General features: G+C 38.3%; 1 protein-coding gene across 3 annotated transcripts in view; it reads left to right on the forward strand.

Annotated features, from left to right (window-relative positions):
- Nucleotides 1–26,295, forward strand: part of LOC114148041 (neuropilin-2-like) — a 119,793-nt gene that overhangs the window by 59,556 nt on the left and 33,942 nt on the right. For all 3 annotated transcript variants that reach the window (XM_028022956.1, XM_028022957.1, XM_028022958.1), the window contains exons 8-11: nucleotides 7,471–7,615; nucleotides 13,803–13,978; nucleotides 14,811–14,984; nucleotides 15,968–16,112. In XM_028022956.1, coding sequence (XP_027878757.1) covers nucleotides 7,471–7,615; nucleotides 13,803–13,978; nucleotides 14,811–14,984; nucleotides 15,968–16,112 — 640 coding nt within the window. The remainder of the gene's footprint in view (nucleotides 1–7,470; nucleotides 7,616–13,802; nucleotides 13,979–14,810; nucleotides 14,985–15,967; nucleotides 16,113–26,295) is intronic.

A 26,295-nucleotide genomic window follows, 5' to 3' on the forward strand; every position in this document is an offset into this window, starting at 1 on the left:
AATACAATTAAATACCCTGAACATACAGTACCTTGCAAGTCTTCACACCCCTTAATGTTATTCATGTTTTGTCTCAAACTTCAATGTTTTTTTTACTCTGATTTTATAAAGTTTGAATAAATATATGTGGGTTTTCAGATTTGTTAAATAAAAATTCAACAAGTGAGCATGCATTTGTGTATCTTGTATCGATACTTTGTCCTCACACCCATATGTCTTTCGGTGTATGTTTGTAAGCTTTGCACAAAAATAGTGAATTTTTTGCCCATTTATCGTTGAAAAATTGCTTATGGTGAGTATCTGTGACCAGCAAATTCTCAATTAGACTTAGGACCATTTGAAAACATGACATGAACCATTCTTAAGCACAACATTTTGCCTGTAGGTCGGAAAAAATCTATTTTGTTCTTATCCGACCAGAACACCTTCTTCCATGTGTTTACTCTGAATGCCAAATGGCTTGTTGTAATAAGCTGCCTTGTAAGGCTTTCCTTAAACTATTTCTTTGTTTTTTTCCATTCTTCCATAAAGACCAGGCTGCGATGTGAACCACATATAGTTTTCCTTGTTGCAGAGCTTCTCTTCTTCTTGGCCTGTTAGTTTAGGTAGATTAAAATGTTTTGGTAGTTTTGCTGTTGTGCCATACTTTCACATTTTGAATGATGAATGGAATAATTCTAAGTGAGATGTTTAAGGATTGTCAAATTGTTTTATAATCTAGCCTAGCTTTATCTCTGACCTACCATTTGTTTCCTATGTTTTTGAGATTCTGTTTGCACCGATTGTACCAATTTATTTTGGTACAATGTAAATTTACAATAAAATAAATTTGCTTTTGTGGATTTGACTGGATTTTGTGGATTTGACTGGAAGTATGAGTACAAGTTAAGTTGGTGTTGATAAATATGCATGGCTTGGTAGGTTAGCATCTGCTTACCTTCCAGGTGTCAGCTTACCTAGCCCCTTTTTTCAAAACATGGATGTTTAGCAAATGCAGACAGACGTGCACAGGCAGTTAACAACCAGAGCCAAGTCACAGGTGTAGTTCATCAGCTAATTGTTACAGATGCCTTCTAGGAAGAAACTCTTAAAAGTGAATTTAGGAGTTAAGACCCCCAGGGATGCTCCATACTATATTACATCTCCTCTCTGTGGATTCTAACTCCAACCTGGGAGCTAGCACAGGAAAAACTGTTTTTTTTCCTTTTAGTGAGCAAAGATAAACACCTGTAGTAAAGCTCACAGCAGTGTAACATATGACATATGCAACTGGATTTTCTTAAGTTTTACAACAAATTCAAATATCATTTCCATCTTACTGAATTATTTTCATCATATCACTTTTACTATATAGTTGCATTTGTGTTTCTGATAGTTGCTCTGAACATTTTGCAGAATCTAATATTGCTTTCTTTTTGACATTGAAGTTCAGTTCAAATTGTGAGTCATATTCGAACTCTTTTGGGTCCCACTTTTTCCCCCTGTGTGCATTAAATTCATTTACAAAATCAACATTTTATTATCCCCTTTGAGGCCCAATTAATAGTTAATTGCTTTAACATATGGATCCCGTAGACAGATGTTGTCTGGTTTCTCTTTACTCATGGATTTTCTGTCCTGATACACTTATTGCATTATATGTATCAAATATTTTAAAAATAATAATTGTTGCAGTAAATCTCCCTGGACTGATGGAGGACCAACCCAGGTAGAACCCTTGCACTTAAGCTGATTAGCAGCTGCTGATATGAACAAGCCTGAGATATCCAGTGTTTCTCCAGGTATTTACTGCAGCCACTTTTATTGTTGCTTTCCCATGCTGTGCTGTCTTTAGCTATAGTCTGAGTCTTTGGTTTACTCTACTTTCTCATGCTTGCTTTTCCTGGTGTTGATGGTCCCATCCCAACATCATTTCAGTAGTGTAATAAGGGTAAGTTAGGGTGGAGGGTCTGTGCCAGTGGTGGGCAATTACCTAACTCCAACTTTCACTGCTGGTTCCATTCAACCAATTCCAGATGCACAATTTGGTTTACGTGTTTTTTAATATGCCATGTTCAATAGTACACATTGTGACTGAAGCTCTAAGCTTCAGGAATGGCCCTAACCTCGATCAGTTGGTTATTTTTAAGACTTGAGAACTAACCAGTTTAAAGAAATTCTATCAGTGCTGCCAAGAACAACAGTTAAAGGGCAGTGTTATGTATTTTCCAGGCACATTGTGCCATTTATAACACAACCAAATAACTATGTTACCTTCAATTGTTATAACATTTTTTATCAAAAATGACCGAAAAGAAATTTGACTTCGCAAGTTGATGCCTTAAAATTGGGCTTCTGTCTCTTTTAGAAGCTCCTCCTGACACTCTGCCTTCAGCATGTCATAACAACACTGCTCCTCTGTTATGCCGCTTACAACCATTCTTAGGAGCGTTGGACTGAGGAGTAATTTGCGCCAGTTGCTGCTGCATCCACTAGTCTGAAGGAGTTTTATGGAAATATGTTGGCCTTTGTGAGAGCAAGCGTTTAGTCACCTCAAATGGCAGCCATGGGAAAGTCAAGGATTTCTCAAACATGCATGAATCAAAGCTACACTCCAGCTATGTTTTTTTTTGTGAGGGAATAGGATTATAGCATGATATAAAATGCAAAAAAGACAATTTTACAAATTACTGCCTGTTTAAACATGCGGCCTGTGTTTGAGGTGCAACTCTCTTAAGGACATTTAATTAAATTATAGTGGAGATACATGTGAGCATGTGTAAGAATGTGTGTAATTTTGCTGCCAGGGAAGTTGGAGAAAAAAGCTGTTATCTCAGAGTTAGTGGTATTAGATCAAACAGAGTTGCAGCTTTGCTTGCAACTCTGTTTGTTGACCCTGAACACAACAAATAATTTAGAAAAAAGGGACTTCAGAATCTTGTCAAAGTGAAGCGTGTATACAGCACTTAGGGGTCCGTCACACTCTCTGATACTCCCACACTTCACTTGAAAGTTGAGAGCCTGTAAAGGACAGCAACAAGGATAGACTTTCACATGAACATGCAAGTGCACAATGGCTCAATACAGTATGTAAGTGTGTGAGCGTGTGTACATGTGCTGAGGAAATGTTTCTTTGTGCACCAAGGGAAATCAGAAAGCACCCAGCAGCTCTAAACTCCTCAGAGTGAGACCTCATAATTACACTTTTACACATCGACACACAAACCGACACACACTCTCACATTTGTAATTACAGCTTGTACCACAATCCCATTAATTCTTGTATGGCCTTCAGGCGATTTTCCATCATTTAGGTGGTCACGGTTTCCGGTATGAAGGCCTTTGTAGGGACATGAGGTCACAGGGGGCGATTTTGCAGCATTCACCCACTGGGTCACGGGTTCAGTACCCAGCTGGCCCAGTGGCTCCATTCCAGTCAGAGACTCCCTTCATCCATGTCTTGCTTTCTCCCCCCCAATGGGTCCCATTGTGTAACTGATGGAGAACAGGAGGAAAATAATAACTCTGGAACACAGAGACACGCATATACACCTAAAAACAAAACACCTATAAATGTGTAACCAAGCAAGTAATTAAAGGCCCTTTGGCTCAGTTAAATAAAGCTCAGCTTTCTCTGTAACAATCACATTGAGTTGAATCATCAGCTCAATTGAACAGCATCTTTTTAAGATCAAATGACTTGCATGTTTTTGCATTTTGTCATGTTACAACCACAAACTTAAAAGGGTTTTATGTGGATTCTATATGATTTATCAACCCAAAACTGAAGTGGAAAAAACTATTCATAGTTTTTAAAGTTTTCTGCAAATAAATATAAACCTCCATCCATCCATCCATCCATCTTCCTCCGCTTATCCGAGGTCGGGTCGCGGGGGTAGCAGCTTCAGAAGGGAGGCCCAGACTTCCCTCTCCCCGGCCACTTCTTCCAGCTCTTCCGGGGGAATCTCGAGGCGTTCCCAGGCCAGCCGAGAGACATAGTCTCTCCAGCGTGTCCTGGGTCTTCCCCGGGGCCTCCTCCCGGTGGGACGTGCCCGGAACACCTCACCAGGGAGGCGTCCAGGAGGCATCCTGACCAGATGCCCAAGCCACCTCAACTGGCTCCTCTCGATGTGAAGGAGCAGCGGCTCTACTCTGAGTCCCTCCCGGATGACTGAGCTTCTCACCCTATCTCTAAGGGAGAGCCCAGCCACCCTACGGAGAAAACCCATTTCGGCCGCTTGTATCCGCGATCTCGTTCTTTCGGTCATGACCCAAAGCTCATGACCATAGATGAGGGTGGGAACGTAGATCGACCGGTAAATCGAGAGCTTCGTTTTTTGGCTCAGCTCTCTCTTCACCACGACGGACCGGTACAGCGCCCGCTTGACAGCAGACGCTGCGCCAATCCGCCTGTCGATCTCCCGCTCCCTTCTTCCCCCATTCGTGAACAAGATCCCGAGATACTTAAACTCCTCCACTTGGGGCAGGACACCCCCCCCTGTGTATAAACCTGTGGAATGTTTTTTTTTCCTGGTTTACTTTGATCCCCCTAAGTGCAACCAGCATTATTACAGCAGTAAAGAGAGTCTACCTGTGTGTTGTTTAATTGATAACATGACAGCTATTTTACATCAAACTCACCAATTTGGTGAGCAAAAAGAAGAAAGTCAAAAAGTAATTTTCCACAAGGGAACACATAAATATAGCAAACGTAGGTGCTCTCATCTAATGAGATAGAAACTGAAGTTTGTGCAATGGAAAACTAAGACTTTGCATTAACCTGAACACCCTGTAAAACATGGTGCTTGCAGCATAATGGTTCAGAAAGTTGGTCAGAGTGTATAGAAAGAGTGATCCTGGAAGAACGGTCCAATTTCAATCCTCCCCCCAAAAAAAACAAAAAAAGAAATCTGAAATCTGCCCCATCCAGATGAGGTACTAGATCAAACACATATCCAATAGTTAATGGTCATGTTGCATTTAATTCAACTTTTGTCTCTGATATGAAACATGCATCATAATTCTGCACCAGAAGAAACCATTTGCAATAAATCTGGACATAAACAATGACTGATAATTATAGTTATGAACTTATGAAAGTAGTCTGTTCACTGAAGCGCATCAAATCACAATCCAACCACTTCTGGCTCTGACTACTCATCCAAACAGACTTCCTTACAGAAGTTGCAGTCAATGTTCTGCAAAAAGCCATCACTATTAGTTGTGCTTTCATTTTATTAGCTTCCTTTGTGTTGCTATGATCTTGTGACAATACTGTTGGCTGTCATTGCTCAATAAACTTTAAAACTGACCTATAAAGTTCTCCATCTGTTATTACTTCCATGAACAGTTTGGGGTTGTTAGTCATTCGCACAGAAGTCTAATTGTCACATTTAACTATTTGTATAAACTACTACCCAAAAAATTTAGATTTTAGTAAAAATTCAGGATTAAACATCAAGACCTGCTGTGAGAACGTAGCCATAGGTCACGGCATGTGATTGAACCAGTAAAAGGAAAAGCCTAAATTAAACTGCAGGCCACACTCTTCAGATTTTTTGCTGTTGGAGATGCAGCATAGTTGAAAACATGTGTCTGATAGTTTATCGTAAACATTCCCGTTAAAGTATGCCAAAGTTTGTGTAACTTGGCAAATTGTGAAATGCTTCAATGGATTTGAATACTTTACAAAAGCAGTGTAACATTGCAAAGAAGAGGCTTTCTTTTCCACTTAAATTTACTGTAGTAAATCATCTAAGCATGGAGGAAGATAGAGTTGTCAAAGAGATAGACAGAGCGGAGGGCAGGAAAGCAGAAGCCCAGCTGTGTTTTCCAGCGGAGATGGCTGCCAGGGAGAGAGAAAAGGAGGGGAAAGACGTGACACTTTGTCAGATCGACAGAGATATGAAGTCGAGATGTCAAGACAAAAAAGGGTGCTTCTGGTCATGTGCACTTGCATTCAATTTCCTTTTTATCTGTATATGTACACAGTTTCAGAGGAAGCTGTTTTCAGCATGTTTTTCTGTGTGCTGAGACTCCGAGGGCAGCATGTAAGGAAAGGGAAATCGTCTGTGTGTGAGCAGCGACCATTGTGTCTGGATGTAGCGTGGCAGTGTGTGTTTGTGCACTGAAGGGTGACAGAGGGCGTTTATCTCTGCGCTGTGTGTGTGAGGATTTAAAGATGTTTTCCTGCATGTGTGTGGTTGAGTCAAGAGGACGTGAGAAGAGGCTTCCTCTCCACATACTTACATCTTTGATTTATCACACACTGCGTGCCCTTAGACTGTGCACAGGAGTGTGGAAGTAAACCTTTGAGCTCAATCCTCCCTTTGTCAACAGACTCCATTCATTTTATGTATTTACTGTACAGAGTGTGTTTAATAAAGGGAAAAGAAACACTGTAGCTCTGTAATTTTTTTGTTGGGCTCTGATCTCATCGCTCTCACTTTTATATTAACTCATGAGAACTGTATTGGTGTTATACTGCCAAGCTTGAAAAAAGGGCAAATAATTCTGGTCCCCAAGATGGTGAACTTTCACAAAGGGTCACAGTTTTTTCTTTGTTAGCACTCATTGCAGTCCTGAATATTAACGATTTGTGGATTGCTGGTAATATTTTAGGATATGAAAACACAGCAATGTTCTAAAGAATACAGTTACATGCCAAAGGCAAAGTACAATAAAATGAAAACACCATCATTCAAAATGTAAATGCATAAGTAGATGATGTGGTTCAGTTGCCGTATTCAAGCCTCCACAGTTTCCAGATGTTCACAGCCAACTGTACAAAAGCTAAGATTTTGGATGGATGGATGGATGGATGGATGGATGGATGGATGGATGGATGGATGGATGGATGGCACAAATTACTAATGACTTAGATCTCTAAAATCTCACAACTGAACAGGAAGCATTTCATTTCCATGTCCAGTTAAACCCAAAATAATTCATACTCTTTGCAGATTCAAATTTTTATTTGTTTTCATTCAACCGAAAAGTTTCCTCTGACATCAGATGAGACGAGTTCTTCTTAAAAGATATTAAAACAATGTAAATGAGTTATCAGTTAACAATATTATTATCTGAATCAATGCCATGTTATTTGCCATCTATGTTTGGAAAACATCCACAAACATGGAGTAGAAATGTGTAACAGACAGACACTCCCCTTCAGTGGCTTTGATCGAACTAATCAATCCTGGACCCTAAACCTCAGTGGAAATGAAGAAGATTCAGGGGGGAAATAATCTTTCAGCTCGCTTGAAAAAAGTCCCAGGAGATTAAAGTTCTCTCTGCTTTTGGTTGAAATACGACTCAGGCCACTCCTTCATCTCCACCCCTTTCTTAATTAAAACAACTAATAATTAAGAAGTGCAGTCATCAACTGAAAATGAGACTCCAAGAACTATCACTATAACACATGATTTTGCTTTATCACGAGTAACAATGTAATATTGATATTAACTTATCTGTTATTTTCTTTCCAAACAGGTATTCCATGCCAACACAGACGCCACAGATGTGGTTCTTAACCGAATCCCTCAGCCGGTCCTGACACGCTTCGTTCGAATCAGACCTCAGACTTGGAAGAATGGCATCGCACTGCGGTTCGAGCTCTACGGCTGTCAGATTACAGGTAATGCACGACTGCATATCTGTTGTAGTAATTTTGCCATGTCAGTTGAAATGACTCAAATGCTACTCAGATGTCATGTTACTGAACCAGTAACAACATTACTTAATAGCATGCTATGCTGTGCAGATGCTGTCTGCAACAATGATGGTGTACTTATCTCTAAATTTGATATTTGTTTCTGAAGGTTTGGAATAGTTTATATATTTAAATTTCAAATACTTATCTTTAATTTGCCATATCATTGATTGAGTTTTTGGTAAACTCATTGATGGTTTTGGTTTTGAGTTTCTGACTGAGAACAAGCAATGCACTGTGAGATCAAGAACGCTCCACATCATTGCTTTTTTGGTCCCTCGACTCTTAAATCAGAGATATAAACTTGACACATTGTATGGTTTAATCATTAAACAAATATAATTATTTTTTGAATATTTAGAAAGGATTATAGGTATGGAACTGCGCTTTTAAATAATTCACTCACTCTAAACTTTTATGGTCTTTGACAAATTGACTATCAAAATATCAGAAGCCAATATTTCATGATTTTAGGAAAATCCAGATAATAAAACCCAACTAGATGAGGGTTTTGAATCTTATAAATGTCTTGAATCTTATAAAAACTAATATGAAAAAACATAATTTAAAGTCTGGATAAGAAATAAAAATGTGTTATAACCTGGGGGTTATTCTTTGTCCACTGAGCCTCAATCACAGACTGTGCTTGCAGCACTGATGGTCGCTCAATGATTAAAAAGAGGCATAGTGACATCATGGGAAAAAGGAACTTATTATGTCAAAAAAAAGAGCAGCACACAATTTTCATAATTATTTTCAATACAAATTCAGCATGTGTACCGATTCACGAGAAGCTCATGCTTTACACTGAAAAACCACAAAATCTAGTATATTTGTTCTAGTTTTTAGTCCAAATATCTTAGCACACTTGAAGTAAAACACAACTATCTTGCAAGAAAGACACAGGAACTTGTTGTAAGTAAATAATTCCTTAATCTTGATAAAAGTAAGTTCTAGTTCAACTAGCAGATTAAAGTCTTGTTATAAGTGAAAATATATGCCACTGGAAATAGTGATTTTATACAAAACAAGCTTGTACATCTTGTTAGATTTTTTTGTGAGATTTATGTAAAAACACATGAGTCACAGTTTGGTTGAGAGGGTTTGGTCAGAGCAGAAATACCTTTCCCCAAAAACATTCCCTGGGAAAGAACAAGTAAAATGGAAGAAATGTCCCTTTCTTTTCATGAGTGTAATCTAATGAAAATTCAGTTCGTACTTTTATCTCTCTTTCTCTTCCACAACACACCCACTCTTGTGCACTCACACTCTTGCCCTCGCTCTTTCATATCCATATCCCCCTTCTCTGACTCCCACTCACGGATCTCTCTCACACACACAAAGAGACACACTTGGTCCTAATAGAATAATACTAGAGTGTCATGTGTGGGTGATAACATCAGAGAGTAACAGGCTCTCAGCTTTCATCTGCAGCCCTGGCAAACAAACACGATTTCAACCAGCATAATCAGCTCAATACTATAAATAGATAAAACTTAATTATACTGTCTGTGTTATGTGTGTGGAGAAACTGTGAAAGATAGGATTTTAAGTCATCTGACTGGGTCCATCTGCGTGTGTTTGTGTGTGTCTGCTCCACTGTATCATTATTAAGTTAGGGCCTCTCCCTGGTGCCATTGTTGCGGCCATTGAGGGGGACAGATATGCTTTTATCCAGGAGGGCTATTTCAGCACCCACACAAATCACAATCACACCAAAACAATATGACAGACAAGGATGGTGGAATATACATCTATAAATATCCATCTATCAACCATGCTGCCTGCACTCTTGTCTGTCTACTATATTTTAACGTCTCAAGTTGCATTATACATCACCTTACAGATTGCACCATTTTTGAGCTGTGAGATTACATCCAACACACTTTTTTTCAGGTTAGTTTCATGTGCCCATTTTCCATTTCTGTGGCTTTTGGCAGTCAATCATGGAGCTAAGCAGCTAAGCCCTGCAAAAGTTTCCATACACCTTCAACCTTTTCCATTAAAAACACAGAACTCAATAGATTGCACTTGAATTTCATGTGAGAAGCACAAAGTTGTACAAAATTGTATGAAACAAAAATATATATTGCGTATTCTGTATAATTTATTGCAGCTGTTCTTCAAAAGCCTCATGATTTTATTAGAGAACATTAGAGGATTGACAGCATCACCAAATGACTCAGGTATGTTGTTGTTAAGTTGTAAAAAAGAAGCCTAACCTAAAGGTGACAGTAGATTCACCTTCCGACTGGACAGTGACTCTAAACACATACAGTTTAGGTCAAAGCATATCTGTGTGTTATAATGGTCCAGTTAAAGTTCAAACCTAAATCCAAATGAACGTCTGCGGCAAGACTTAATTGTTTCTGTTCACAGATGTTTGTCATCCATTGCGACTAAGCCTGGAGTATTTTATAAAGTGAAATGGGCAAACATTCAGTCTCTAGATGTGCACAACTGGCAGAAACATGCCCCTAAAACACTTGCAGATGCAAAAGCACCATCAGGCACCCAGGGCTGCTGAAAACAAATGCACACCAAATAAAATACGTCAGAGTTTGTTGTTTTAATGTGACAAAATGTGAAAAAAGTTTAAAAGTTATAAATAAGTTTGCAGAGCACTAAATGCAACATCTTGACAGCTTAACCCTAGTTGTGCTTTTGTAATAAGTGACAGGGTTTGATAGTTGGGAGGTACACATCTGCAAAACAGCCTGTTCTGCTGCAGTAAAATGTATTTTTCTCTACTTTTATAACCTAACATATCTGCTAGCAGACATTATGTTTCTGCTCATAGACATGCAGAGAAGCGCGCACTTGAACACACTTCCACTATGTGATAATGCTCTACACAGGCCTATAAAGACAGAAATAAAGCAGTCAGTCAGTGACATGTCATTAACTTAAATCACACTTTTATGTCTCCTGCTCTGCTTCTCTCTCACCCATCTCTCTTCAATGTCCCTGTGTTTTTCTCCCCCTTCCTCCTCATTCTGGCTTCCCTCCCTCTGTCCTTCTTTTGCCTTTGCTGACAGCTTCCATTCCCGTTTTTCTCCAGCCCTCTCTCATTTGCTTCTCTCCGTCTTGCCTTCCTTAAATCTTCCTGGTGCCTGCCTCCTTCAGCGGCTCTTTCCTCACCTTAATCCCATTTTATTTCAGCACCGCAGCTCTTTATCAATCACTTCTTTTCAGTTCCGGTTATTATTTCTCTCACCAGGCCTGCGAGGCGCTCGTGTCCAGTCAGGTAGAGCTCTGTTGGCTGTAGCGGTAGCTGGTTATCAGGGAAAAAAGCTCCATGTGTGGGTGAAACATCAGAGCATACGTTGGTTGCCTGTGTGAGACCTTGACTGTTTTTTGCTGTTGTGCGCGTATTGCTTTGTGTAAGTGTGTGAATTTAACAGCTCTCATGCTGGTGTGTTACATCTGCCTGTTTTTGCTGGGATGAGAGGAGATGATATTCTTGTCGACTCCCACTGCACTCCTGATTTAAAAAAGGGCCAGCAGCTGAGGCTCAGAAACAGCACATATAAAGCTACATGATAATAAACCTATGGCTAATAAGTTTTGCTGAATGTTGCAGAGCTTCAGGAAACTCATGGAGCCTGTCGCTGTTTGTTGTTGATTAATTATTTACCATATAGAGGCACTGTCGCAAACGTCACTGCATTAAACATTCATTTCCTCAAAGACTTGAAGAATGTCACCATCAATCACTGTCACCCCTTTCTTTCTCTTCGTCTCCATCCCTCTCTACCTTTCTATTCACTCACTGGTCTGACATTTCATCCCTCTTCTTGACCTTTTGTCCATTTCTTTCTCCTTTGTCCCATTTTTTCCTCTTCTAGTTGTTTAAATCTGTCCTGTTTTTGTTGTGAGCCCATATTCTCTTAGTACATCTTCAAACAGAAGTGGTCACATTGTTTGGTTCACTTTGTTTTCCATCATTATTCATCACAGTGCTATATTTTTGAGGCTTATTAGATTAAAACTCATTTGTCTCAGTAATAAACAGCACTGCTTTGATCTGCAGCATGCTTTCATTTAGCTTTTTTTTTTCGTTTGAGAGAGCTTTGGCTAAATTCCCTACACAGAATCCCTTTTTGACTGCTCAGTTAAAGTTATGTGTCAACATTTCAGCCGCAGGATGGGAAAATAATGAAACAGGGTGAAGGAAAAACAGCAGGAAGAGGTTCTGGTGTGTAACACATCAGCTGATGTCGTAACAAATCATTTCAGGATCAAACAATATATTTTTTCTCCTACATTAGCCTAACATTGACTCTTAATTAACTCAGACCCATAATTATGATTAGGTGGAAGCTCTTTAGAATGTTATTATGAGGACTTTGACTACTAACAGGGTCATGATCACCTAATATACAATCACCACAATATTTTGCACCCCCTGTGTATTTAACCTTCACTTTACTCTGCTGTTCATTGATTTATGCTACACATCTGCACCACTTCTACTGAACTGATGAAACTGCAGCGTAATTATCGCAGTAATGACCCAGTTACAACATTGTTTGATATCACACTACACTATTCTGTATTGTCTTTACTGGTGAAGTTCTCGATGCTTCAAACTAAAAGTGAAACTGACGCGTGACCTGTTTTTTGATTAGTTCAGCTGATAACTATCGACGCATTGAACTTTTTTTAAGCCAGTCAATGGATGCTTAATTATAAAAAGGAAAAGAAATGGTGAAAAGCTGTATTTCATCAACAAAAGAAAAAGTAAATAGATGTTTAACATTTCTATTTGCTCATAAAAGCAATATTTTATGGCACTGAGATCCAGATGACAAAATCCACTATCACTAATCTAAGTGGAAAGGAACAATGGCAATATATTAAGTATGATAAACATACTTTTTGAAAGTGCAAAATTTGGTGGGTTGATTTATTTTACTCTGAGCTTTGAGCTAACTACCAGCACAGCTACAAATGTTATATTATAGATCACTTATGTAGTTGATCAAAACCAAAATCACATCCTTTTCTTACCAACACGTGTACCTCCCATGTGTGTAAATATTCATTATAGTATTCCTGAGAATTACCATAAGCAGGGAAAAGCTTGCAAAGCTGAAGGTATTTTCAAATATTTTCTCCATTCTCTCCTATAAACAAAAGATTTAGTGCAAAATCAAACCTAGCCAGAACAATCTGGCTACTATTGCTGTCGGTGTCCCAGCCTCTCTTCTAAAGCACATCGTATTATGGAAAAGAATAGAGAAAAAGACTTTAAACAGCTGGCCAGCAGTTTACCCAGCACATTTCCAAACCTCAGCTGTCAGCAGGTGGATCTTCCAGTCTATGTCTCATGTGTCCTCATCACTACACATCAAATCTCCATATAAATCTGCATGACAGTCTGACTTAGTGCTTCAATGAGACTTGTTCTCACTGTCTTGATTTTTTTGGATGCAGTGTTGCTATTGTACTCAACTCTGTCGTCAGCTGCAGGTAAACCTAAGTTCATGTTCAAGTTTTAGTTTTTTCATTTGTTTTACAAAAATGGGGGCCTATTGCTCAACATTACAGAATCTTATATTGCAGGTAGACAATAAAAAAAGTTCATCACCTGTAAGACGTAAAATGCTGCAAGACATTTTTTGCCAAAAGATTATTTAGGAAAAAATAATTTTTTAGCAAACAAAAATACTTGGGTCAATATTTTAGGAAGGTGGCGAAATGCTTTATGTTTGAAAGGGTGCATAGCAATGAGATCTAGACTTTGAAACCATAAAATCTATCAGCATTTTATTTCCTCTCAGTACTTAAACTCTGGCCAGTCTTCAGGCTTGACTTTACAACCTAACTAATTGGCGGACCATGTTGTCTATTTAAAGTTTTCACTAAGCAACTATTTCTATTGTAAATCACTGTGCATAGTGAAAAATAAACAGCTAAACGTTTACACTACATTGAAATGTGACTCCATCTTAGATATTGTGTAATTATTGACAGATTTTTTTTAATGACTCCAGCAATAGCTTCATTAATGCTAAACATTAAGTTCATCTGGCCCTCTGGAACAAAATCGACTTTTCTGAGTATCAAAATGTGGGTCTTATACTTAAGATATTCTGTCTCTGTTCAGATGCTCCCTGCTCAGAGCTGCAGGGCATGCTGTCTGGGCTTCTCCCCGACTCCCAGATCTCTGCGTCCTCCATGAGGGACATCCACGGCTCAATGGGGGCGGCCAGACTGGTCGCCAGCCGGTCGGGTTGGTTTCCTAACCCGGCACAACCCATAGCTGGAGAGGAGTGGCTACAGGTTTGTGACTTTAACTTTGAAGAACAATGCATATATGCAAGAATGAGGGCTTTCGCTCACTAATTTTTGATTCAGTCCACAGTTTTGCTCCTCAGTTGGTCAACAGACATGACGCTGCCGAGCTAATTTGTAAAATATCTTTTTAAATAGAATCCTTTTCAGGTAAATTCTGACATGATGTTTAATCGACATTGTTTTAACATTTAGTTTAGACTTTAAAAATACATTAATAATGCATGAAATAGTCTAATAAGGCAGATAACAAAGTGTCCTGGTGTTATAAAGCTTTACCTGATAATACCCCCTCACATAAACAGTGTAATGCAATATAATATTTGGCAATATTCAAAATTTTGGACACCATTTTGTTTTTTGTTTTTTCTCTTTCACCTTTGCCATTTCCTCAGAAATTAAGTGTGTCCAGAATTTGTTTCAAATCAAGATGTTTCTTAGCGATATTGTGTGGAAATCACTGTGTCATCCACATACATTTAGATTTAAAAATTTCATTAGATAATGACATAAAGTTTTCACAAGAAACAGTAAATGTCCTGGATGAATATCACCTAAAAATGAAGTTGTGGCTCTCCTGGTTGTCTTTTTTGGCTCTTCTGATGTCTATGAATATGCATTTTTATATGTAAAATACTACACATATGAAAATATGTTAAAACCAAACATTTTGATCATATTTTCATTCGTACTTACATCTTCTTTAAGTTACTAGAATATTCAGTGGGCACCATCTGTTTTTACTAATGTCATGAAAATGATTAATGAGGTCCACTAAATAAACTGATGAGACACCTTACTATGTTTCTCTGTATTACAGGTGGATCTAGGTGTGCCCAAGACGGTCCGAGGCATAATTACTCAGGGGGCAAGAGGCTTGGAGGGCAGCACAAGCGCTGACAATAGAGCTTTTGTGAGGAAGTACAAGCTAGCTCACAGCTTGAATGGCAAAGACTGGAGCTACATCATTGACAGCAAAACTGGCATTGCTAAGGTAAATAAAAATACACATTATCATGCACAAATGCATGCAAAATTAATGATCTTTCCTCTGCGGTCACTTTCCCAACATTTACTTTCACCATCCCTCATAAATCTCCCACAGATTCTCCTCTTCTTTTTCCTTTCTGTCCACTTTCTCATTATTGTTTTTCTGTTCAGCAGAAAAAAAAAACAGTTTTATTCCAGCATCCCCTCTGAAAATAATTGCATTTAATCACCTCAGCCCTCTTGCTTCTGTCTCTGCCTCTATGCCTTTTTTCCTTCACTCTTTCTATCTCATCCACTTGTTCGCTCATACCCTATTTGTCTCTCATGGGTGTTAATTAAAAATGTCTTTTCTGCATCACTACTCAACACTGCTGGCAGTCTAACGCACCGTGAGACAGGGCTCTTCATTCTCCTTTCTGAGACTGTCTTAAAACGCTTTAATAGCACTACTGAGTGTCGGGATTTTCTACTGATGTTAAAAATCCTGTTCTCTCTCATCTGCCTGTCGTTTTAAATGAGCATCCTGGGAAAATCATCAGAGGGTTTTTTTTCTTTTAGTTTAGAAATCTTAAAGACAGAATATACAGCTTAATCCATGAAACCAATAGTAGTCTTGTCTAGTCTAGTCTAGCTCTAGGTTTGTAATAAATCCACTTCTTTTTTCTTTTCTTTTCCTTTGCCAGAGGCTGCTGCCTCAAAGAATATTTGAAAATCAAAAGCAACACACTTGTTATTTTCTATGACACATGTCACACTGAGAAGAGAAACAATGCTGATTAGCTGTGCTCATGACTTCAGACAGTCTTACTCTTTCTTTGTCAGTGAGACTTATAAAGGAGATAGTAATTTAATTCCATCCACTTGAGGTTTTTGTGAGTATTGTCAAAAATTGGGGCCCCCCAAACACAATCTGATTTGACACTTCTTTAGACAATAACGTTTCTAATCTACTATAAAATTTTAATGACTTTCCATCTGCTTAATCAGATTTTTGAAGGGAACAGCCACTATGATACTCCAGAAGTTCGGCGGTTTGACGAGATTGTTGCACAGCACATCAGAGTTTTTCCAGAGCGATGGTCACCTGCTGGGATCGGCATGAGGATGGAGGTTCTCGGCTGTGACCTGCCGGGTAAGAGTTCACACACAAAGCATGATTTACAGCCCCGAACTGTTTAGGTCAGGCTTCAGTACTCCGTGGCCTGTTTCCTGCAACTTCTGTATGAAGTCCACCTATACTTACAATACACAGTACCTCAGGGACTGAAATTTGAGACCCTTAGTTTGGGGTCTGGTTGCAGCTCAGAATTAGCACCTGTCAGTGTCCAGATTTGTAGGAGAAACTTGAAAATAGTGCCAATATCCAAACTGCAGAAATATATATTTTTAACTAAGTAGCCACAATTAGATGAGTTATATTTTATTTGACCAGGTTTTTGATTAAATAGCCATTCATTTCTTGATGGACTTGTCAATGAGTGAAAATAAAGTTCAGCAAAATCATTTATATGTTTCTCAAATGTGGATTAAACACAATCTTTTAACTTTGCTAACATGTTTTTTCTGCCTTGAGGTCACATTAACCTTTTGGAGTTGCCCCGTCAGAGTCCGACTTGAATTTTGTAGAGCAGGGGTGCCAAAGTCCAGTCACTTCTCTAACAAACCTAAATCAAATGAATGGCTCGGTACCAGGCCTCTGCAGAACTAAATGACATTCAGCAATTTTATTCAGATGTGTTGGAGATACGATGCATCTCTACGCTGCAGGATAGTAGCTCTTGAAGACTGAGCTTGGACACCCTAGCAATAGAAAATATGAAGAAGGAATTAATGATCAGGGTGATGGCCAGAACTTTTCTAACCTCACAGACTTGGATCTCATCACTAAAGATACATCAACATGACACCAGTGGGAACATAAAAGCTGTTTAGCAATCCTTAGAGGGGTTTGATTTCTTTAGTGCCAATAAAGATATTTACACTGACTGTAAAATGTAAATAACAGATTATATTCCAAAAAAAAAGATTTAATTCTTTTACTGTAACTGTTTGAGTGTAATGACCATTAATTTGATCTAAAAGATGGTCAAGATGAAGATGGCGGTTATGTTTCTGACTTATACAAACTGTGAAAAGTAATTAGATCCTTTGTAAGTGTTGGAAATACTCCATTTTGTACTTTATGCTGTGTGTGTTTCATCATCTTTAATCTTTATTAAAGTGTAAGATTAGACAAGCTCCATTTAAAGAACAGCAGACTGTATTTCAAAACATTTATTTTCATTTTCCATGGTGTGAAGTGTTGCATCTGTTACTTTATGGCACAAAGGATCAGTCATTAGTACAGGTCTCTGTCTCCCATTCATCTTCTATGTATTTTATGGTTAAAGTTAATAATCTTACTCCACAGGAGGCTTTTCAACATGTCTGGACAGGGATTAAAGTGTCTAGGTCAGAGGACATTTACTCATTGCTGCCAGCTGCGTAATTCATTGTGCTCACAGCCCATTTGGTTGGTAACATGTTCCTATGTGTAACAATGGATTTGGTGCGGTAAAGTTGCTGAGCTATGGTTTTCGGTCCATAATCAGAGCTGTTTGAACTAAAAAAAAATCTGGATTTTTCTTACTTAGCTTGAAATATTCTTCTACTTTAGGATTAGTATGGAAGGAGAGATGATTTAGCACAGTGATGAATGTACGCCATCAATCTACATGTTACTTTACTGAGCTGTGAAAGTACAATTTATTATAATGCGCCAATGCTGTATGGACCACTTTAGCTGTGGCAAGCAATTCTTTTCCCTACTGCGCAATCATTTTAAGAAATAAAGCAAGCCATTGTACCAATGCTCCTACATTTATGGACTAACTTGCACAATAACAATGCGCTACGTAAATTCTTCAGCAAATGAACCAGAGACAATGGATAGCTTGTCAGTAAATCTGTAGCATTTTTTCTTCCTAATGTCCTGTGCTGTTGTATAAAATAGTCAGAGCTTAACTTGCCATCCATTGCTCCTCTAAAAATGCTGCTGGTGTGGCTCGCCTCTGGTTTTTGTTGCCTCTGATTATACTACTTTAGTCCCGTTGTGACATGTGACAGGTGAAGACATGAACAGAAAACGACACATACCTGCTCCCAGTGGAACACGATTGGGGCTGTTGGCTACAGCAGACGGATACAGTTGTGTATTTCTGAACTTGTGTGTGCATGTTGGGTGAGAGAAAGTGCCCAAAGGGAGCAATATATCCCAGATGTGTCGGACCCAACCAGTAGGCTGCTTGTGATGGGGACACTGGAAGAACAGGAGAATACTCTGCTTGTTTTATCTTGAGACAATATGGTTCTGGTCACATTTATTGTGTAAAAATATTTTTTAAAGATTCATGATTTATTACAGCACCATGGTTTCACTAACAATTTCAAAAGAATCCAACTAGATTAAATACTTTTTTTCACACATTTTTATCAGCTGTACCAATAAATAGCATCTGATGACAACATTGCCAGTGAGGGAAAAACACCTAAAAATAATAATGAAGGCATTCGCAGATATTTTATTTGCCATTAGTGAGGACATAATTGTAGGTTTCATTTCAATTAAGAAGATTAGAACAGCTCATTTATGTGGGAAATTAAAACCAATCAATTCTGCATTTAACTATTGTAGCCATTGCTTTCATTTTCAACACTAATTTTCCTTCATTTCTAGTGAATAAATTCCCTAAAGTGCAAACAGATAAGCTCACATTAAAAAACAATTATAAAAATTGTTTTTAAGATAAACATTATGCCTTTTGTGAAAATACAAGAAGACAAACAGCTGATTTTTGTCCATATGTCTCGTGTACGATTGCATCTGATGCAAATCATAAGCAGTCAGCTGCCATTTCTGGAAAGATCAACATCTTTACTGCTCTATGGCTGCAGTGATTGTCTGCTGGTCTGGCTGTCTGTGTCTGCTTGCCAGATGTTCGCCCTCTGGATGTAATCTGTGCATTACACATGATAACAGTTCATTCCCACTTCACTTGAACACCATAGCAACTGCTCCTGCTACCATCATATAAATAAAGCCACACAGCGAGATAAGCGTACTTCTTAACTTTAACTTTCACCATCTGTTTTTGGCGATGGAAAACAACTATGAAGTCATAGTTATTTTCCTAGAGCTACAAGTGACAACAGAAGTACCTATTTCCTTCCTGTTTGTGTTTATTTTGTTCTAGAAGAAAAGATGAATTTAGCTGTGCATCTTCCTCAGTCCACTGAGCACAGCTGTTTACACAGAAGAAATGGCTTGCAAAAACAAGGCAGAGACATTCAACTCTAGTGGGCTTAAGTGGGCTTCTCCTATAAATTCACTCATACACACAGACGGGGCTGCAGATTGGAAGAGATCTGCAGAGCTCAACAAGAGGAGGGCCACAACATTTGATCTCCATGCTATTTATTTTTCTTGCTCCTTTTGATGCAGCTTGGGTCATACACTCATCAGGTGCATGAAATGCTTTTACTGCTGCAGATATTCCTTTTATAAGGTGGAATACAACATAAAACTTCAATGAATTTGAAAAACAAGACGTTTGAATTTAGCCCGACTAATATCTAATTCACATAGCGCCAAAATTATTCTCAGATATGTATCACAATTTTTGGGTTAAACGTCCGTCAGAAAGCAGAACCTCAAAAACTGACGCTTAAACCATCAACAAGCTTGTTACATGAACATCTGATCACTGTTCTTGGCAAAAGTGGTAGAGTTCATTTAAATTGAAAAATTTTGCCAGAACCTTGTTGATGATCACAAAAATGTGGTTTATTTGCAATTTTCTAATTTACTTACATTTAACCAAATCTTATAGGGGGTGTCTGTATATATTTGAGCTTTTACTGTATACATAGTTTACTCTACTTCTGTATTAAAGAAAATGTACAAAATTAAAGTTATGCAGGTAATACCTGCTTTTAAAAAAGTCATTATAGCTGTCCTTTGTATTCTCATGCTCCATGTTATGAGGTACAAAAATCCCACTTTTTTTTCTTGTTTTAAATATAGACAATGGGAGTTTTTTTATGGAAAGAATAAAAATTATGCAAAATTTCCAATCCTGGTTAGTGTTTAGGCTTCTTATCATTGTAATGAATGTGAAATAATAGAGAAGTTTCCTTCCAGCTCGACTTTGGCACAAATAAGAAACAACCAATTCTCCCGAATTACTGATCTACTTTTAAAAAAACAACCAAAGTAGTTACTCATGTTGTGTACTTTATTTACTATTCAAATATACAGGCAAAGAAATTGCTTTTCCATTACCAGCCTTGTATTGTTTTCATTTTCTACAATCAAGTGCACTGACCTAACAATTTCCTCACATGAGCGAGACAATCCCAGCTCCAAAAATCCAATACAAAAACAACGAAAGAACAGATTCATGGGTTCTTCAGGGACACACAATAAAATGTAGTTTAGCATCTCATTATTGTGTAAAAACCTTCGGTGCAAACACAGAAACAAAAGCCAAAAGATTACTGCTCATTTCCAATCATCCACGCTAGCTATGGAGGCAACGTGTAATTTAGGTGCTGTAACCTCAACTATTGGATGTGAACCGAAAGCTTACGAGCTGCCAGTTCCTATCATGTTTTTAAAAGAGTGAGCTATCAGAACATCTGCTGCGCTCACATCCCTTTCACTTCACACCTAGCTGTTGGCAGCCACGCAGGCGGGGACAGATGTACACACAAATACACACTCACACCTGTTTGGCATAAAGGTTTTAAAGGGTTAGCTCTTATTTGTGTCAATACATGCTTCATTTCTCATCGGTAGCGTTATTCAGGAAAGTAACTGAGAGATGGCAACAATTAAAGACTGAGAGTGAAAGCGCCTTGCATCCTGAATCCCAATGAAGCAAATAGTTTTGTCTTTATTCACCAGCTACTTCTGCTCCTAGAATCATGGAAAATCTGGGTGCTGGCAGCCCAACGCTGAGAATGTCTTTTTTGCCTCATTCGTCCAGCGAAACCATAATGATGTGGTAAAAAGAACCCTGTGGTTATACAGCTATTAGTTTGCGTGACTCAGGGCTGATGGATTGTTTCTGATCACTTTCAAGTGAAAAATCTCAGAATAAGGCAGTGATACATTGACGGAAAGTTTCTGTAAATCAAGCTTCATCCACAATTACCCCTAGTATTGAGGTGTAGTCTTAGATTAAACGGGCTTCTGTTAGAGCAGTACAATCTCCCACATCAACTAAGTCACAATTATTCTCAAGAAATTATATAAAACAAGTTTGTTTGGTATAAATTATAAAGTAAGTTTATCTTAGCAATCAATAACCTCTTGTTTACCTAATATACTGTATAACGATAGCATAAATGGACTTGTTTCTCTTGGCTGCTCCTTAAAATTGGTAATACGAGAGAACATGCCATTGAAGTACAGCATACTTTGTTTAAGCTTACCCATATTTACAGTCAAATCACTAACTAAAAGTTAAAAGAATTAAAATTTTAGGATTAACTTAGACTTAGTTGCTTGAACGCAAAACTAGAAGCTTCTGAACTTTTCCTGAACTTTCTTAAGATATTTTCAATAAAATCACTAGGTACTTACCAACCGTGTCCCAAAACTCTTTGGGTTCATTCTGGAATGTGTACTGGATACTTTTAAGAACTTAAATGGTACTTTTTGGCGCTTGTCAGGTAGATTGGTAAAATTTTTATTAAACTTCTTGGCTGTTTCCTCTAACTTTACAAGGGACTAGATTATGCAGTGCTGCCACAAAAATCTATAAAGTTCAATGTTTACCACAGCTCACTGTGGTAAACATTGGCATTTATGGCTTCCCCAACTCTCCATAATAACCATTTATTATGCCGTTTTCACACCAGGAGTGCCAAAAAGCTGCAGAGACTTTTATACTTAAGAAAATTAGCAGAGAAAATACAAATTTTACTGTTTGTTTTATTTTTAGCAGATTGAATGGAATGGAATTCAAAACAAATTTCCTTCACCTCATTATATGAGGCATGTTTATACTTCATGATTGAAAATGTGTGAAAGAAAAAAACAAACATCTTTGTTGGGGTTTTTTCACTGGACAAATGAGTCCAGAAAAACACAGGTCTTTACAGCAGCCTTGATGACGTGCTGCAGATAGTTTGAGAACATTCTGGAGTTGTTCTGCTGTTCCAGGTTTCCAGCCAATCATATCGACTCTTGCCAACTGCGTGTTTGCACGTGTGTTGGTGAGTGTCAGGTCCAGCTTTGCTTATTACTATCACATGTGAGTTGTGGCTGCAGTTCAGATATTCTCATGTGATCAGGGGGATGTGTCCTCAGTTACACCCACTCACTCATTCCCTTCACACCCTTTTCACTTGCCAATAACATTTAAAGCAAAGTTTCTGGAAAAGCACAACACAGGTATTTAAGAAAACAAATGGAAGTTTTATATTTATGAAAAATAACTAGTGCTTCAAAGCACTTATGCTGAGAGATTCATCATTCCTTAATTGATCATTAATCATTTTCTCTTTATCTACTTTTACATTTCTTATTTATTGTAGATTCAACCAAAAAAAATAGTTTTAGTTGAAGATTGTCATTAATAAAGGGGAAAGAAATCCAACTAAAAACTGGTTCTTTGAGATTTCTGTTGTTTCAACAACACTGATTTATCTCTAGTTTAGGAGATTTATGCCTGCAAGTTTCACCGGTTAAAGTTTAGTGGCTTCACAGGGAAAATAACATTTTTCGGTATGTGTTCAAATAGCAGACATGAGAAATAAGGGAAAGAACAGCCAAAGTTCAGAAATGTATTTGAAAGACCTTATGAAAGTGCAACGAAATTGTTTTCAAGATCTTGTGACTGTAATTGTACATTAGTGCATTGTATTTTAGTTAATTTTTTTCTGTCAGCTCTCCATGTTTGGTTCTGATTGTGTTTGGGTTACTTTTCTTTGATGCAATATGATGTATTAAGACCATTGACCAAATGAAAATAACTCTAAGAGACTTCATGATGAAAGATATTCATTGGAGTCATAGAACCAATATTTCCTTACAGCAGACTACGATAAAGAAAATAGCTTTAAATCAGTTTCTTAAGCATGTCCAAAACATCCCTAATTGATGTTACAAATTGAGCCATCGTCAGTACAAAAGGCAAATACAAACACACAACAGACACACATTAGACATAACGGAAAAAAATTAAGTAAAAACAATACTGATTTAAAAAACATACCGTACTATTATAATTTGTGAATTTAGTATTGTGCAACAATAGCCAGTCTGCAAACAGCATAAATGTTACTCTTGTCAAGTAACTGTGGTCAGATGAATAGTTCCCAAAGACTGAGACGTTATGCTGTTAGAATCTGTTTTCGTTTTCCATTTGGTTTGTTTGGAGCAATGCTGGTTATCAGTCTAACAGCTGCAGGGAGGAAAGATCTATGTTAGCCCTCCTTTGTGCATTGAGGATGCTGCGGTCTGGCTCTAAAGGAGCTTCTCAGTGCCGTAAGTGTTGTATATTGTGCTGGAGACATTTTCTTATTTGTAATACAAAGAGATCAGTGCTGTAAAAGCAGATATTTTAGAGGATTTACGGTTTTGACAAAAGACTTAAACAAAGATCTCAATGAAGGATTTATTTTTTAATATAAATCTGGGTAAAGGTTAACATACTTCCAATTTTCTGGTCTGAAAAATAATATCAACACAAGTTAAAGTCATCCAAGGCTGCTGCCAGACTCTCATGAAGTACATTCATTCCAAAAACAGAGAATATATAATAGAGAATCAAAGATCCAGGTTACACTGCAACATCCCAGTACAGTGACAAAAGACAGCTGCATTCTGCCCCTGGCTTAGATTTGTTTTCCAGCATTGACACAGCAGCAGGATGCTTTGGTGCTGAGTGAATAAATTTTAAACCAGCAAGAGCAGATAAGCTTTTCGAGTCGTTTCTAACAATTTTTGATTTACTTCAGGACAGTCCAGCAGATCTGTTGCTTCTCTTCCACTCAGTGATACTACACATGGAAGCACTTAGAGTTGGGCTAAGGTTCATTGTGGTTACTTCTGTTTATACATGTCTGTGTGCAAAAAAGATCAAACTTTTCCAAAATAAATATTTCGCTTTGAGTCGCCGTGCCATTACGGAATTTCCCAGATATTTGCCTATTTTCTCCATTTTCCATCCTTTATTGCAGCCATCTATGATCTTTTTAATGTCTCATGAAAAAATTAACTCACATACAATATGTTCTTACGGGACTTCCCCTGATTTGGAGAGGAAATTATGTAAATGAATTATGGAGACTTTCTGTCAAGCTTCTTTACCTTTCAATCGAGCTGTACTGTGAAGCAAGTTAAACAAAACTCAAATGTCTGTGTAGCCTAAACAATGCCTAAACTTATGCTTTGAACACAATGGGTGTATGATGGTGGCTTCTACATGGCATGCACATATAAAGTGACAAAATAAAACAGAACAAATTTAAGACATCCGCCTTTGTGACAATGTGAACTCTGGCTCAACATAGCTGAACACAGCTTGGAAGGAAAAGTGTCTATTCTGACAACAGACTTGTGTTTGTAAGTTCCAAGAAGAGATTTTATTTTTTAGAAGACTTTTTGCATCCAAGACCCTTAAAAATGTGTTTATTCTTGACCAACAGGCATTTTCACTGACATCTGAATATAAATCTTAGATGTATAAACTGAGAGACATTTTCAGTCTGTAAACTGAAAGCTTGTAAGCTTAGGTGACTTAAATTTACAATTCCTCAGAGTTTGAAATAAGCTTTAGATCAGTGGTCCCCAACCTTTTCGTCACCACGGACCGGTCAAGGCTTGGCAATTTTACTGCGGCCCGGGGGTGAGAGGGTGGAGGGGGTGTCATGTGGCAAAACTTTCAATTTTTTGCGCCCATTTTCCCCTTATGACAATCTTAGAGCGTTCTGAGTTCTAAGATTGTCACATGTGATAATGGTAACCAATCCTCCTATAGTGTCATGACTGATCTGGTCCAGTTGGTAGAACGTCGGGACCGCTCCAATCTAAAATCAGGCATATTCAACATTGTCTTGGCCTGACTCTCGCAGCCTGTAGGGTTTTTCCTGAATGGGAGCGAGAACGCAACCTTTTGAATGTGACAGGTAACCAATCAGAAAGTGGCGTGACGTAAGCATGGAGGGGAATCCCAAACAGCTGACATTGCACAACTGAGAGCCTGGTTTAGTGTACAGTGCAGCAAATAGAGCGTCTCCACCGTCATTTTATCCAGCGCCTTTTCTTTTTGTTACATCTTTTATCACTTAAAATGAGTCCACAAATGTCACTATTGTTTCTACATCGTCATCCGTGTTTGTTTATTCTAAATTCACGTCTGTATGTTGGGGATTTTACGTGATTTTCTTCTGGAATCGGGATGTTTGTGAGTGGGATCGGATCGTGTGTGTTGTGTTGCTCCTGCCGTGTGGCTGGACACACGAACTGATCGAACCTGTTGTACTTTTATCGGCTCGTGTCGTGTGTGGTCACAAAAGTTTGGAAAATCGGCCAACAATCCTTAAATGGTGCTGTGTGAACCAGATCTAAAACTCACAAGCTCTACTCCTCTCATCTCATCTCGTCTCGACCACTGCCCTAATGCTCTCTGACTCTGGTCTCTATTGTAACGTTTACACCTTCAAAATAAAATACAGATGCGCCACAAAAACGAACATTTTATTTTCATGAAAATTTTAACTCTCAATAATGGCAAATTAATGGAGTGATGAGAAACAATAACACCTGAGGTGTGTTGCTTATGCACAGGGTGCTTGGTCTTCTATTCATGTAAATGTGTTAACAGAAATGGAACAAAAATTTCATTTTCGTTGGATCATTGTCATGTAAACGGGGCCTAAGTGGCGAAGCAGTTTTAAGGTTTCATTCGCTCATTAGCGAACAGGTCGCCGCATATCATGCAGAGCGGCTTGGAATGTGGGAATAACCTACCGGGATAAATCCATTCTCATGTCTCTTCTCTGGGCCTTTTCCCCTTCACAAAGAAACTTTCCAAAGACATCTGATCTGTTTTTTACTCATTTTGCTGCTTGTGGGCTCAATGTTGGCGCGCAAGACCGAGAGAATCCAGTAAAGGGATTTTCAAAATAAAAGATCCTTCAGACTCAGATAATACATAAAACTGAAATATTTAATTATTTCTTGTGTGCCCAGTACCAATTGGTCCACGGACCGGTACTGGTCCGCAGCCCAGCGGTTGGGGACCACTGCTTTAGATAATGAAAGA

This window comes from Xiphophorus couchianus, chromosome 7, assembly GCF_001444195.1.
Source record: "Xiphophorus couchianus chromosome 7, X_couchianus-1.0, whole genome shotgun sequence".
Taxonomy (NCBI): domain Eukaryota; kingdom Metazoa; phylum Chordata; class Actinopteri; order Cyprinodontiformes; family Poeciliidae; genus Xiphophorus; species Xiphophorus couchianus.